Source organism: Mizuhopecten yessoensis, unplaced genomic scaffold (genome assembly GCF_002113885.1).
Source record: "Mizuhopecten yessoensis strain PY_sf001 unplaced genomic scaffold, ASM211388v2 scaffold10621, whole genome shotgun sequence".
NCBI lineage: Eukaryota > Metazoa > Mollusca > Bivalvia > Pectinida > Pectinidae > Mizuhopecten > Mizuhopecten yessoensis.
The window spans coordinates 721,878-736,291 of NW_018408638.1; the positions used below are offsets into that span (position 1 = coordinate 721,878).

General features: G+C 37.0%; 1 protein-coding gene across 1 annotated transcript in view; it reads left to right on the forward strand.

Annotated features, from left to right (window-relative positions):
- LOC110461458 (ryanodine receptor 2-like) overlaps positions 1–14,414 on the forward strand; it is a 188,043-nt gene that overhangs the window by 109,931 nt on the left and 63,698 nt on the right. Inside the window, exons 52-73 of the mRNA XM_021514914.1 lie at positions 89–218; positions 448–687; positions 991–1,216; positions 1,367–1,629; positions 1,906–2,087; positions 2,396–2,616; positions 2,801–2,891; positions 3,120–3,257; positions 3,476–3,639; positions 3,752–3,830; positions 4,350–4,439; positions 4,948–5,082; positions 5,496–5,561; positions 5,676–5,751; positions 6,093–6,216; positions 6,716–6,748; positions 8,686–8,929; positions 9,326–9,444; positions 9,890–10,000; positions 10,204–10,442; positions 10,696–10,777; positions 12,298–12,324. Of these exons, the coding sequence (XP_021370589.1) occupies positions 89–218; positions 448–687; positions 991–1,216; positions 1,367–1,629; positions 1,906–2,087; positions 2,396–2,616; positions 2,801–2,891; positions 3,120–3,257; positions 3,476–3,639; positions 3,752–3,830; positions 4,350–4,439; positions 4,948–5,082; positions 5,496–5,561; positions 5,676–5,751; positions 6,093–6,216; positions 6,716–6,748; positions 8,686–8,929; positions 9,326–9,444; positions 9,890–10,000; positions 10,204–10,442; positions 10,696–10,777; positions 12,298–12,324 (3,080 nt within the window). The remainder of the gene's footprint in view (positions 1–88; positions 219–447; positions 688–990; positions 1,217–1,366; positions 1,630–1,905; positions 2,088–2,395; positions 2,617–2,800; positions 2,892–3,119; positions 3,258–3,475; positions 3,640–3,751; positions 3,831–4,349; positions 4,440–4,947; positions 5,083–5,495; positions 5,562–5,675; positions 5,752–6,092; positions 6,217–6,715; positions 6,749–8,685; positions 8,930–9,325; positions 9,445–9,889; positions 10,001–10,203; positions 10,443–10,695; positions 10,778–12,297; positions 12,325–14,414) is intronic.

The window sequence follows — 14,414 nt, forward strand, 5'->3', positions numbered from 1 at the left end:
CAGTACAGAAGTCACGCTCTATACACCCCTGATATCAGTACAGAAGTCACGCTCTACACACCCCTGATGGTTTTGTTTGTTGTTACAGGATGCCGCAGCTGAGATGGTGGTGATGTGTTGTCGATTCCTCTGCTATTTCTGCCGTACCAGTCGCCAAAACCAACGTGCCATGTTTGAACATCTCAGTTACCTGTTAGAAAACAGTAGCATGCTATTAGGTAGGAAAAGCAGTTCAAATCAGTGTGTCACTCTTTCTTGTCCATCTCATCAACAACTGCATAAAAGTAGGCAAAAGATTGGACATAAGTGTACCAAATGAAATTACAACCCTGGCTTGTTTTTAATACAGCGTCATTATATTTGAGCACTTGATGTTTCTGTATTTAGATATTCTGTAAACTTTTTGTTAATGAGTGTGACTGACAATAACTTTCTGACCCCTCACAGCTCGCCCCTCACTTAGGGGGTCCTGTCCCCTGGATGTAGCCTACTCGTCTCTAATGGACAACAATGAGCTGTCACTGGCCCTGAGGGAGGCCCATCTGGAGAAGGTGGCTGTCTACCTATCACGCTGTGGGCTACAGTCCAACGCGGAACTCCTGGAAAAGAACTATCCTGACATTGGCTGGGACCCAGTGGAGGGAGAACGTTTCATTGATTTCCTCCGATTCTGTGTCTGGGTCAATGGTGAGCTATATGGGCAATCTTGAGATATCTAATATTTTCATTATTAAATCATTTTTATTATGTCTTTGTAGGAATAATAATCCTTAAGTGGTGTGCACTAGGCTTAATTCATTACATATGATTAGAATGTCTTTGATATGATTAAGAACTGAATGATTCAGTGTGATCTCACAACTTCTCTAAATGACCTATCATCTTCCCACTATTTAATTATTAACTAGAAAAGCAGTCCTCAGTTTAAAGGTAAACTTGGCACAGATATGGTTTGGCGGGTGATTTATGTAACTTGTGTGTATTATATAGGTGAGAGTGTTGAGGAGAACTCTAATCTAGTTGTCCGCTTGTTGATCCGTCGTCCTGAATGTCTTGGCCCGGCCCTGAAGGGCGAGGGAGGTGGCCTTCTCAAGGCCATGAAAGATGGCATCAGGATGTCTGAGCAAATCGCAGCTGCTCGCGATGGATTGTCCGCTGGGTTCCTGTCTGCCATGAATGAAGACGATGACTCTGGTGGAAGATATCTATTCCAAACGTATGTCACATTGATTAACAGACCACTGATCACAAAGGTTAAAACTGATATAGGAACCATTGAATAGTTTCATCGTAAAATATGTAAATACCTGTAATCAAAATGATCGACATTGTGCGAGAACATAATCTACAAATCGCTCTGTTGCAGGAAGTACAACTTTAACCAGCTGCCACCCGAGGATGACGAGGACTATGTCGACATGGGAGGAGCCATTCTAAACTTCTATGCAGGACTTGTGGACCTATTAGGTCGCTGTGCCCCAGATGCAGAGACAATCAAATCAGGTCGCAGTGACTCCATCCGAGCAAGAGCCATCCTTCGCAGTTTGGTGTCCATGCAGGACCTGGAGGGCGTTCTGGGACTTAAGTTCATCCTGCCAGTCAACCAGGCTGCAGCTCCAGGGGATGACAGTGAGTAGATGTTCAATATTGTTACAGACTACAATATTTACACATGGCAAATATCCTAAGTAGAAACCGCGATGAAGAGAAATGTTCTTTGTGAAGGCACTATGCTATTTTCAAGTTGTGTTGTGTGTAGTGGTAAAAAGGGGATCAATCAAACCTTCTGTTGGGAGTTCCAGGGTTGATTCTTCTATAAAGTTACAAAGTCGGGTCTATGTGGACAACACATTGTGTGTATGATGTATGTACATGTACACTAACCACTGAACTATATATTTGTAGGTGAGAGCCAGGGTGCTGGGGCCACAGCCATGGACCTACCACCAGGCCTGTCACCGGCACACAAGGCCTCAGTCATGTTGTTCCTAGAGAGGGTCTATGGTATAGAGGATCAAGCCACATTCTTCAGGATCCTGGAAGATGGAATCCTTCCTGATCTGCGTGCCGCTACAACGCTGGATACTGTACGTCATGCTCAAGTAATGTATAAAACAGGGGCTACAAACAGGACACTTTTTCATCTTATACCCGTGTGTTCTCTATCCCTGTTTTATCCCCAACCCTAGTACTGCAAAATTAACTATAATATTTAATGGATTGAGTTCTTATTAAGACAGGACATCTTAAAGTTTATAAAAGTACAAAACTCTGCCAAAGATATAGGAGCTGACTAATACTTGGTGTGTATATAACTAGCATGTTAGACCTTACCCCTACCACAGGTTGTGGGTGACCGAGACAAATGGTCCTCTATAACATTTCTGTACTACAGGCTACTGGATCAGACAGCGACACGGCACTGGCCCTCAACCGCTACATTGGCAGCTCCATCCTGCCACTCCTAACCAACTACAGCCACTTCTTCGGTGATGCAGACCACGCCTCCACTCTACTGGACTCCACGCTAAACACAGTGTACCGTCTATCCAAGTGTCGCTCACTAACCAAGGGCCAGATGGAGGCAGTGTCCGACTTCCTCGTTGCATTCACCAAGTAAGGGCCTTCATTGCAATACTTGCTGATTCCCAATAACATCATTTGTAAATAAATATTAATGACACAGGTGAATTTAAATTTTAAATCTCCATTATATAATCAATGTCATTTGTGTTTTACACAGACAAGCTCAATGTATGAAGTATCATTTCATGATATATATTTTCTTTAACACTTTTAGCCAACTTCGTCCCCCAACAATGACAAGACTGCTGAGAAAGTTGGCATGTGATGTACCAGCACTGTCTGAAAACACAGTGGTTCCCCTGAGGGTAGGTGACTGGTAGTTGTTGGTCTCTCTGAATTCATGGATATATCTACACTCTATCTATAAATCTAGAACACATACTATTGTATATATTTAGGTTAAGTGTCATGGCTCATTGTATAGTATTTTAATTTTCTCCATTTTAAGTTTGACATGTTTACTTTGAGGTGAAGATATGCTGTCTGTGTATTGCCGATTGATTATATCTGTGATGGGTTGTCTCCCCTGACAGGTGCTGACTTCCTACTATGAGAGATGTGGCCGCTACTACAGTTTCGGTGGCTGGGGATCTTACGGATCAGCTACAGAGGAGGAGAAGAGACTCACCATGATGCTTTTCAATGGAATTTTTGATGCTTTGGGTCACAAAGTAAGTGAGGTTTAAGTGTGTTTAAGGTGTTACACAACACAACCCTAACAATATTATATCTATCTTGAGGTTTACCTGTGAAACAACAACTTGTACATTATGTTGGCACCTCTGTAAATGTTAAACACATATTAATTACATAAAGTATGTCCATTCTTTAATGAAACTGCATATTTCTGTGACTACCTTTAAATCAGAAATAATTTCCTCTGTTATAGGCCTATGATCCAGAATTGTTTTCGAAAGCTCTACCTTGCTTGTCTGCCATTGGTTGTGCTCTGTCTCCTGATTACTCACTCACAAAACAGGACGACAGCTGGCTGCGACAGGCAAACATGGATGCTGAAGGCACATACAACCCAACCCCTATCAATACGTACAGGTAGGTGAAATTCTAGTTTAGGAAGATTAATACAGGTGTTCTAAATTTGCTTGACTTGAAGAGAGTGATTAATCTTTGATTTTAACTCAACTTTTTGTATGTTCCTTTCCAGGATTCATCTTACGCAGTCGTTGGATTCAGCCATCACTAAATTTGCAGAGCACTTCCATGACAACTGGGCTTTGAAGAAGGTAATATTTGGATGGACCTTATAGCTGTAGTCGGCTTGGTTTCCTGTCACAGATGTTTTAATACTTGCCCTGTGTATGACTATATATCTGTTTTCTTATATTCCCTTAAAGTGTTCTATTTTATTTAAGGATTAACTTAAATATATTATTTATGTTATGGAGATATAACACAAAAAGCGGAGTGTACTCTAAATAAACCGTGAAGGGGTTTATGATGAGAGTACACTCCGCTTTTTGTGTTATAGCTCCATAACATAAATAATATATTTAAGTTAATCCTTATAATTTAATCTACTGTACACAATCCCTGTGGAAATCTACTTTTATTGATGGACGAAATCCTGGTAAATGATATTACGCCGCTTTATCAACCAATCAAAAGTGACATTACAGATGGCAACGTCATTTTTTTTACGTTATGGGCTGATAACATAAATTTGTAAGCCAATAAAAATGCTTGTTACAAGCAAGATTAAATTATTTCACTGTAAAGTAAGATTTTGCGTTACCGTGTTTCAGATCGACTGTGGATGGTTGTTTGGTACGAATTACGATGACGACAGAAAGACACACTATATGCTGAAACCTTACCACCTGTTGAACGAAACTGTACGTACAATGTGTAAACACTAGCTGGCTTACACTGCTAATTCCTGTTTATCATCAGGTTGTATGTGTATCGTCTGACAAGGAAACACCTAATAATGAACATCAGACCATATAATGATCGAATTGTCAAAAGTGAACTATCATCAAGTCTGCTTTGGTTTAATTATTATCAACATATTTGGCTGATTCCCCGATCTGATGTAAAAAGGTCAGGTCGCCTACACCACCACCTGGGTTTTCTCGTGACAGTACCCTCTGTGTGTGCGCAACCATCTGGTTCAAAAAGAATGATCAATATCAATTGAATTTTTTTATTAAAACTTAATTATTGTATAATAAATAGAGTTTATCTTTAAATAAAGTGCCAATAAGTCTGAGATATCCTACTTAAAGTTAAGGACTCCATGAGTTGTTCTTACCTTGATAAGTAATACAACTGTCTAACTAACAAGACTAGGTATTGATCATAAAATTGCTGATATAACTTGTTATGTATCCTCCCTTGCAGGAAAAAATGAGATATGAGGAACCAGTGAGGGAGGGTGTGAAAGCCATGCTGGCCTGGGGCTGGACCCTCAATCAGGACCAGAGCAGGCTGGCTGCCAACAGGGAGAGCATGAAGCGCCGCATGTCAAAGGACGGGGTAGGTGGTAGTGAGGGAAGTGGGGCAAACACATTATGATTTGACTGATGGATTGATTGGTTTTACATCTGCTTCACTGCTGAATAGTTCGATTATCCAGCAGACAATGATTATAGGCATTCAGAGTAAATATATATAAAATGTGAGACAGTGATTGATAATTTGATATTAGGGTGGATAAAGCTGAGAAAAGTTTAGGGGTGATTGGTATTGGCAGTATATCCTGTGAGATTTGATGCTAGTCGGAGTTGTAGTGGATGACGAATCAAAAAGGGTACAAAGGTAACATTGTTAGCAGAAATGAATTGTATTGTAAGTTATATAACAAAGAGTAGCCCTTTAAATTTATCTTTATTACCTAAGGAACCAGTAGAAATATGAATATATGATTTAACAAATTTGTGTTGTTTCAGCATGACCATGGTTACAGCCCACGACCTTATGACCTCAGAAACATGACTATCACGAGGGAAATGCAGGTGAGAATATCGTTCTCTGATAATTAAATGATTGCCGGGTCAGTATTTGTTAAAATTTAACATTATTGATGAGGAAATTTGAAACTTTAACAATCTGTTTTTATATTTTTTCAGACACTTGCTGAGAGATTGGCAGAAAACTCACATGATATGTGGGCTAAGAAGAAGAAAGAGGAGTTAGAGGAAATGGGTAAAATAGATAAATGTTTCAACAATAATGATCCTGCAAATAATTGATATTCCAATTAATTAAAAACCGTTATTGTTTTTTATCTTTGTATAAGTGCAGGGAGCCTTCACTTAATCACTGACTCAAAGAAGGTGGTGGGCTTATTACCAGGCAATGAAATAGCATTTATTAATTGGCATATTTCCTGAACTAAACTACATATGTATGGGTTTACTACCAGCCTTGGGCTTATTTATTGCTTAATATAAATATGTTAACTTTGAAATGTCATGCTGACAGAAATTTGTGTTGGTGTGGAGTGCTGTAAGATACTATGATAAAGACGTACTATAAATATACAGGTGGAGGAGTCCACCCCCAGCTGGTGCCCTACGACACCCTCACAGACAAAGAGAAGAAGAAGGACCGCGACCACTCCCATGAACTCCTCAAGTTCCTGCAGTTCCTTGGCTTCAGGGTACACAGGTAGGCAATCTTGTGGTTTCTGTGGTAACTGCTATGGTTTCCATGGTAACTAGAATAGTATATATGGTAACTGACATGGCCTCCATGATAACTAATATTATTCCATTGCAACTGTCTGAGTATCCATGGTTACACATATTATATAATAGTCGCCATGGTAGTTGATATTAACTCCAGGGAAACTAAAACAAGAAGACTAGAATTAAACAGTGTCTATAGGTGATTATGTTTTATGACTAATGAAGTGTGTGATTTCATCATAACTGCAGTGATAACCTCATTATAACCAGTGAATTAACAGCATGGAAGGCTTATAATGTGTTAAAAGTGACTGCTTTTTATGATGTAGTGCAGGTAAATTGACCTTTGTATAGATGTGTGTTCCTAGTTATAGTAGATTAAGTTGACTAACTGCACAGTGATTTCCCTTGAACTATGTTTTACTTTAACCATGTTCTGTGAGATTGTGTATGAAGTAACATGCGATTACTCTATTTAGTGAGAATGTTGACGGATGGAAGGAAGGTGTTAGGTATTTCCACCAGACAGTGTTGTGTTCTCCTTCTCAAACCACATCGGTTGAAATCACGTTTTTGAGATTTTACAGCCATCTAGTTTTGCTGTGGTGTGTCTGCACCCTGTATTTTTCTTTGCCTTAAAATTACTTGAATTTATTTTGAACAAAAGATTTATGCAAAATTGTCCTTTGTCTTTTTATCTTGATAATTGAAATCTGAAAAATTATGTTATAATATCATTGAGGAGAAGTATGACAGTAACTTAATGATACCACTTCAATTTGTTTGTAACATTGAAAAATGAAATCCTGGTAAATGACGTGTTTTAGCATTTGAATGTTTTATATAAAATGGTTTGTTTTGATTTCCCACTCATACCATTTCCTCGACAAACCTCAGAGTGTCAGTTATGTAACATAATGACACTAGTAATGTGATAAATTGATCGACTAATACTGTAACATTGATTTGCATCTGTTGCTGTGTGTGAGTCAGCCGTTTTCTCTCACTTATCACTTTTATGCTAAATGTAGCTTTAAATGTAGTTCTTGCTTGGGTTTTTTAACATTTTAATTTGGTTTTCCATTTTGCTAATATCTTTTTAATAATCCACATTCATTCACTGTTTTTGTATGCACCCTATAATATGGTACCAAAAGCAAACCTATTGGTATTTGGCTCAATTATAGATAAAACAAACTGTTATGTAGGAAATCATAAAATAATAATTAGTATCACAAAACGTCTTTTTATCAGTGTGACACAGCTGGAAGCTCTGTGGGGACCTGTACAGCTGTAAGGATTTGTGATATTATAGCTAATGTGAAAGACAGACATTGGACAGCCAATTCCACTGCATTCCCCAGGGCAGATAATAGTTCCAACTGCCCCCCAACCCTGCCCCCCGTATAATTGCAGTGTTAATCATTTTACATCTGAAAATAAAATGTTTGATAGTAAGAGATGCATGATCTAACAAATAGAATGTTTGATAGTAAGAGATGCATGATCTAACAAATAGAATGTTTTAATGAGACTCTCATACCTACAGGTTCCCTATAGAATCTTGCTGTTTGTTATTTAAAAATAACCTTGGTTGATTGTTGCCAGGAAGATAAATACTATAAATTCTCTATTTTCCACCTTTGATCACAAATACATAGTACACAAACCCATTAAGTACAGTTGAATGTCTGAAAAGAATTATTTTATTACTTCATTGACTTAGATTTCTTCAGCATGCTTTATTTAAAATGATGAAAGTTCTATTTTATTGACAATTTTCTATTCTAGTGTACAAATATACGATTTTATGTTTCCAGATTACCCTTGAATTTGAACAAAATATGTACCAGTTCTATTTGAATAATTAATAATGTGAAAGAGTAAACGGCGATGTTGTTTTTTCATGCCCTCATTGGTTTATAAAATACTCTCTTCTGTTATAATATTGTCAATAATTTTTCAATAAATTCCATGAATTCTGTTGATTTTACAGAAATTGTGTTTCATGTGATGATATTTGATAAGTGATACAGTACACCCTGTCTAAATGGGACGCTGTCCAATCAGGAAGTTAGTGTTAACTAGTTCTGGCAACAATGTATAGTGAGTAGCTAGCTCTCTACAATTGAAACCCTCTGTCCGTTGAACATATATTCCAGTTTAGGTAGAGTACACTGTACATTTCAAATTTATGGGTAAGTCTATTAAATTTTCTTCTGCAAATCACACTTATGATTTTTTTTCTCTCTTTTTTTCTATTTCTCCCTCTGTCTGTATTTGTTGTATCTGTCAATGTCTTTCTCCATCCCTCTGTTTGTACTTTTTCTGTCAATCTGTCTCTCCCTCCTGTTGTTTGTATTCTACCTGTCAATGTTTTATGTGTCTGTCTACCCACGTGAATCCCCGTAAATGTCACACCTTTTATCCTGTCCATGGCTCACAACAGTGACACAGCAACAACGATGCCAAGCCAGAAAAAATCATCTTCCAGGCCGAGCAAGGATTCAGAAGCGGAGAGTGGGGTTGGTGTTTCAGCAACAGAAAAGCGATTTGCTTACAGCCTGCTGGAGAAACTACTTCAGTACTTTGATGATGCAGCCATCCACATGACTCAGAACCGACCGAGCAGTCGCTTCTCCCGTCGTGAGAGTTACAGCATGGCCACTGAGGATGTCAAGTTCTTCGGAAAGGTTGGGACTCCTAAGTCATATACTAATTACCGATAAGTCAATGTGTAATATGGTATTGTTTTAGTACCTTCTTGATTTGTATAAAAATGTCAAAGTTTTTGATAAATCATTGTAAAAGTATCACTGAATATCAGTCTTTCAAAAAAGGTTATTAGCTAGAAACAGTCCCACAGACAGCCCACAGAATGTTCACACATTATATCCTTATATGATGACCTTTTCTTACCAATCAGTTACACATAAAATGACAATAAAAAGTATTGTTGTAGCTATTTGGTGAATATTTGTACAAACAGATAAGTTGGTGAAATTTGTGTCTGATATTCTTTGTAACAGTTTTGCTAATAAGATATATTTAAAATGTTTTGCTAATAAGATATATTTAAAATAAACCAGGTGGTGCTGCCTTTTGTGGAAAAGTACTTTGCTGCCCACCGTGAGTACTTCGTGGGCAAGCCCAACTCGCCTACCAGCAGTGCTTTAGCCTCGATTAAGGAGAAAGAGATGACTGCTAGGTAGGTCAACACTTAACCAGTTCTTACTCTTTATCAAACAGCAGGAAAGACTTTTTCCAACAGACCAGCGGCTTCTATAGAAACTAAAGCTGCCATCATACAATAGAGAGTTCCAACATTCAGTTAAATATTATATCCTTATTATAGAAAACTAATGACTGTTGCTAAATAGTAAAATAGAACAAACAACGTTGTCCACTGACCAATATATTTTATTGGCATATAGTAAATTTATACTGCCTGAGAATAATTCTCACTTCTGTAGAAAAGGAAAGTTCTTATCAAGGGGCATAACTCTAGTTGAACACTGGCAAGGTGTACAACTCAATTTAATCACAATTTGATTAAATTCATTTAATGATATGTGTTCTTAAATTCATTCCATTGCATGCATAAACATGAACAGAACAACCTGGTAACAGTATGTGATATCTTGTATTTACAGCCTTTTCTGTAAGTTAGCCCAGACACTGAGAACTAGAATCCAGGCGTTTGGACATGATGTGAACATCTCTGTGCGTTGCCTACAGGTTCTCATCCAGGCCGTGGATGCCAGGTAAGTGTTATCATATATCAAGTTATAAGGAACCTATACCACAAAGTTTACACATAGCGTTATACAGAACAGTTAACAGGTTACACTGTGTGGTGTAATGGAATCCATTAATTTTAGAATTTTGACAAACAAAATGAGCAATAGGACCAGGGAAATCATGTTTATATATCATGATTACATAATTTTAACTTATTCCCTCACAGATCTGTTATGAAGAACAGTCCTGAAATGGTGCGCTCTTCACTGCTGCCATTTTTCAACAACACAGCAGATGACCTTGCTCAAGTGGTAGAAAATCTCAAGCGAGGCCGTTTCAGCCATATCAAGGGCACCATCTTAAAGGGTGCTACCAGCCTTGACTTCGTCCACATGGTGGTCCTCCCTGTCCTGTCTTCCCTGTTTGACCACCTGGGGCGTAGTCACTCCGGTGCTGATGTCATTGGTAAATATCCCAGGCTTCTTGCAAAGGGAGCTCTAATCTACCCGGTCTCTTAGCAAAAGTAAATCCTACAAATCTGTCCGGAGAATGAGTCATATTTGCTGATGTTGACATACTGTTTTGCTACTGTAAATTTCACTAGTTGTAATCGGTTTGAGATGAAAGCCAACCAAAATTCAAGGATTTTGAGATTTTATTTCCTATGACATGGCAGTAAAAGTTGAAGAGTTGAAGGTTGTGTGCCTTTGTGTTCCAGTGGGAGATATCCAGCTGTGCTGCTACAGGATTCTCAACTCTCTGTACTCCCTGGGAACCAGCAGCTCGGAGATCGTCCAGAGGTAAGTGTGTGGTGTAACCCCATCCCCGCTATAGCCCTACTGGTCCTCACATCTACCACGCTACTCAATACGGAAACAAATATTTTCCATATTTAATATCTTTTTATTGCCTTAATGAAAGAAATCATTATTTTTTCTGTATTTTTGGTGAAACTTTTAGAAAAATTTGACAGCCACTTGAAGAAATAATTCCAACTATTTTTGCCAAATAATTATTTTTTAGCAATTTCCATGACCAACACAGTTGTGGTAGGTTGTATGTGGTTTAGTGCTGGCGTGGTTGTGTGAGGAGCTAATCCTTCAAACCTCTCCTCTACTTCTGTTCAAGTTATAGTGTCCATTTCTGTCAGTTCTCATCTTTGTCTATTTGGAACAGACAGTATTTTGATTCATATCATTGCAACTATCTACTCCCTAGGTGAGAGGTAATATTGATAAAGGCTTAGAAAACCTGTAAACAAGAAATTCTATTCTAATTATTAACACCTTCGTGAAATGGAGAAAAAAAAGATGATTTTGATATGAATTATAATATCTGAGACTTCAATAAGTGAGGACTCTTTCAAAACAAGGATATTGTTTATAAACTTTAGGAGATTAATTTGATCTGTTTGTTATAAATGATTTAAAAACACCTAAATTTCCTTTATGTACTCTTGATCATTGTGTAGTTTTGTTGAACATGTATTAATTTGAACATTCTGAATTGCCTTTCCAAGCTGGCTTCTCAATAAAGCCCAGGAAGCTAGGTACATAATTGCCCTATATACTGGCCGTGGTCGAATGTCGTCGTGATGTCCAGTATAATCACTGTGTATTATTATATGCTTTCTCAGTTTTCATTTCATACAGTATAGTAGTAACTATATAGTTACCCAGCTAGTCCAAGTGGCTATAGTGTTGTCTCCAATCCACGTCAGATTAAATATACATCAAATTTCTGTTTAACGTAAATTATATCGATTATCAATATAACAAATGTCATTTAAATTCATTCTGGAAAAGACATTTCTATTCAATTTTAGTTTGTAATAACCTTTTTTTTTGTAGAAAATAAAATGACTATAATTGCTCGAATCAGAGAAATTTGACACTAAGTATTAAAAAGGCTACCTTTCTTCCGTTACAGAATGTTTTAATGTTCATTGTACAAAATACAAATCTCTTGATTTTTTATACACAAGAACAAACCCATCTGGGTCACTGAAATGTGGAAAAAAGAACATTAATCAAATGATTGTTCAATAGCTTTAACCAGAAAGTTCTAATGACAATGTTCAATATAGCAGTATAATTTTTAGAAATGATTTTCTTTAAAGTATCACAGAAATATTTCCTAATTTTAAATAGTCTCAGCAAACTTAGTGTATAGAAAATTATTTGGCTTGCTGTCTCGGTTTGTAGTCGTATTTTCACATCTATGAATGTTTTGTTTTGTTATTATTTATAAAGATTATGACCGTACAGTTGTGTTATGAGTTTTTTTCTTTATTTCCCCCTTTCAACATCCTGTGCTGTAGGGAATCAATCTTATCGGAGTTGTCCAGGTATAGCCGTTGTAAATCAGCGTGTGATGTTCATGTTTATTTCGCATGTTGTGATTTTTTAAAGCCAATTCCTGTTTACTTGTATGTAATCCTTTAATATTTTATGCCAGGCTGTGTTACTTTTATATTTTATATTTCATCATCCATTTATTCAGCAGATCTTCAGAACATCTTTACCCAAAATGCTTTGCAATTTTAAACTTCTTTTCTGATTTCCCATTGGCCTTACTGCTACATAGACAATGAATTGTAGTGTATTTTTATGGAATGTTGTGTGTTTCCCATGTAGAGACTTGGGGTTTATTTCTTTACCCTACCACTGATGTATAGATGGTGTAATAAATATATTTGCATATAACTAACTTTTATAAGATGTTTCACATTAAAAACAAAATTGCCTTTAAAATTCCTGAACAAAATAACATTGGCAAGTTCCTAGTAAACTGGTCTATGTTTTCTAGTGTAGTGTGAAGATACATAGAAAGTAGAAATTTGAAATTGTTCTTATTGTTTAACCACTCTGAAAGCAAAATTACCAACTTGCAATGGCTGCTTTAGGCTTATAGATATCCTGTATACTCATAAGTACCGTAGAGTAGCTTGACAAGTCACTGTCATGTCTTAGTACTTATTATTATAGAAGAAATTGGGAAATGAATTTGATTGAGATCCATAATTAGTGCCACTAATCAGATTAAAGTTAGGTGTGTCCCTGTCACTGTATGCGTCATTTGTAAAACACAGTCTTTTGGTCGCTGTATGCTTAAGTTTAGCAGTTCTCTCCCAAACTAATTAGAGCTAATATTCATTAACAACTTGAGTTTACTATATAGTGCAAATGACATGTCTACGATAATCCATTCCAAGTAAGTGTTTTAATCTAACAGTTTTCAAATATCATTCCTAAGTTCAAATCACAATGTTCCATTGGTCAATTTAAAACAAACAAAAATGAGGCTGTGCTATAGTTTGTAATTTGCTGTGGAGAATTTGCATGTGTGAAAATATTGCAATTCTATGGAAAAAGTGTAAGTTTACTAACTTGTCTCTGTTGTTTTGTTATTGGTATGGATACCTATAAGGCTGTCTGGTATTGGATACCTGTAAGGCTGTCTGGTATTGGATACCTGTAAGGCTGTCTGGTGTTGGATACCTATAAGACCATCTGGCTTTGATACATCTCTACAATTACAAATTCTTTATAATGCTGCATCTGCACATCTTTGGTTTTATTTTTGAACCATTTGTTATCATTTAGAAAAGGCTTGTATTAGCATTGCATGATCACACCTGTTTGTCACCTCTGTTTGTCTCATTTTAACAAAGATGTACTTCATACTCAACACAGCAAGTTAATTCTTTATAAATAATGAAATAACAATGTAAATTCATTCATGATAAGATCACTGTACAAGGACTTATATTATTACAGGACATATTATACAAGTCTTTGTGATGGTAAATATATAATTATATAAAAGAAAAATACAGATATATATATATGTACATTAACTGTAGCATAGCCTGGGTAGAGATGTCACTTCTTCTGACTAAAAATGACCTTCGAGGACAGGTGGTTCCAAATTGACTGGCTTTTACCTGACCTTTTATAGCTAACTAACGACTTGCGTATCTTTATCTAGCACATAAATGTAAGGTGGAGGTTTAGTCACCGGTAAAAAACTAAGTGAGCATTTGACATCCTTTTCCTCTCATTAAAATATTTAACAATCGCTTGATGTCATCAAACAGATTTCTTCATGCATGTCTAACAGTGTTGCACGCTGCCCACAGCCTCTCCCACATAGCTTGTTGTAGCTTATACACTGCAGTGCACTGTGCAATATGGCATGTGGTACAGGTATAGATGATGGGGGTCAAACCCCTCCTCTATTGACCTTTGTAGCAAAGTTAATTAACACTAAGTGTCAGATATGGTTTAGAATTCTACTCTGTGACTCTATATTCTATAGTTACCTAGTTACTCTGTAACAGTTGTACGACTAGCCACTTGCAGTAGGGGACATTCTGTGATCTAGTGAAGTATTGTTGGTACAAGTGAAATCCCTTTGGAAGGGGGGGGGGGGGGG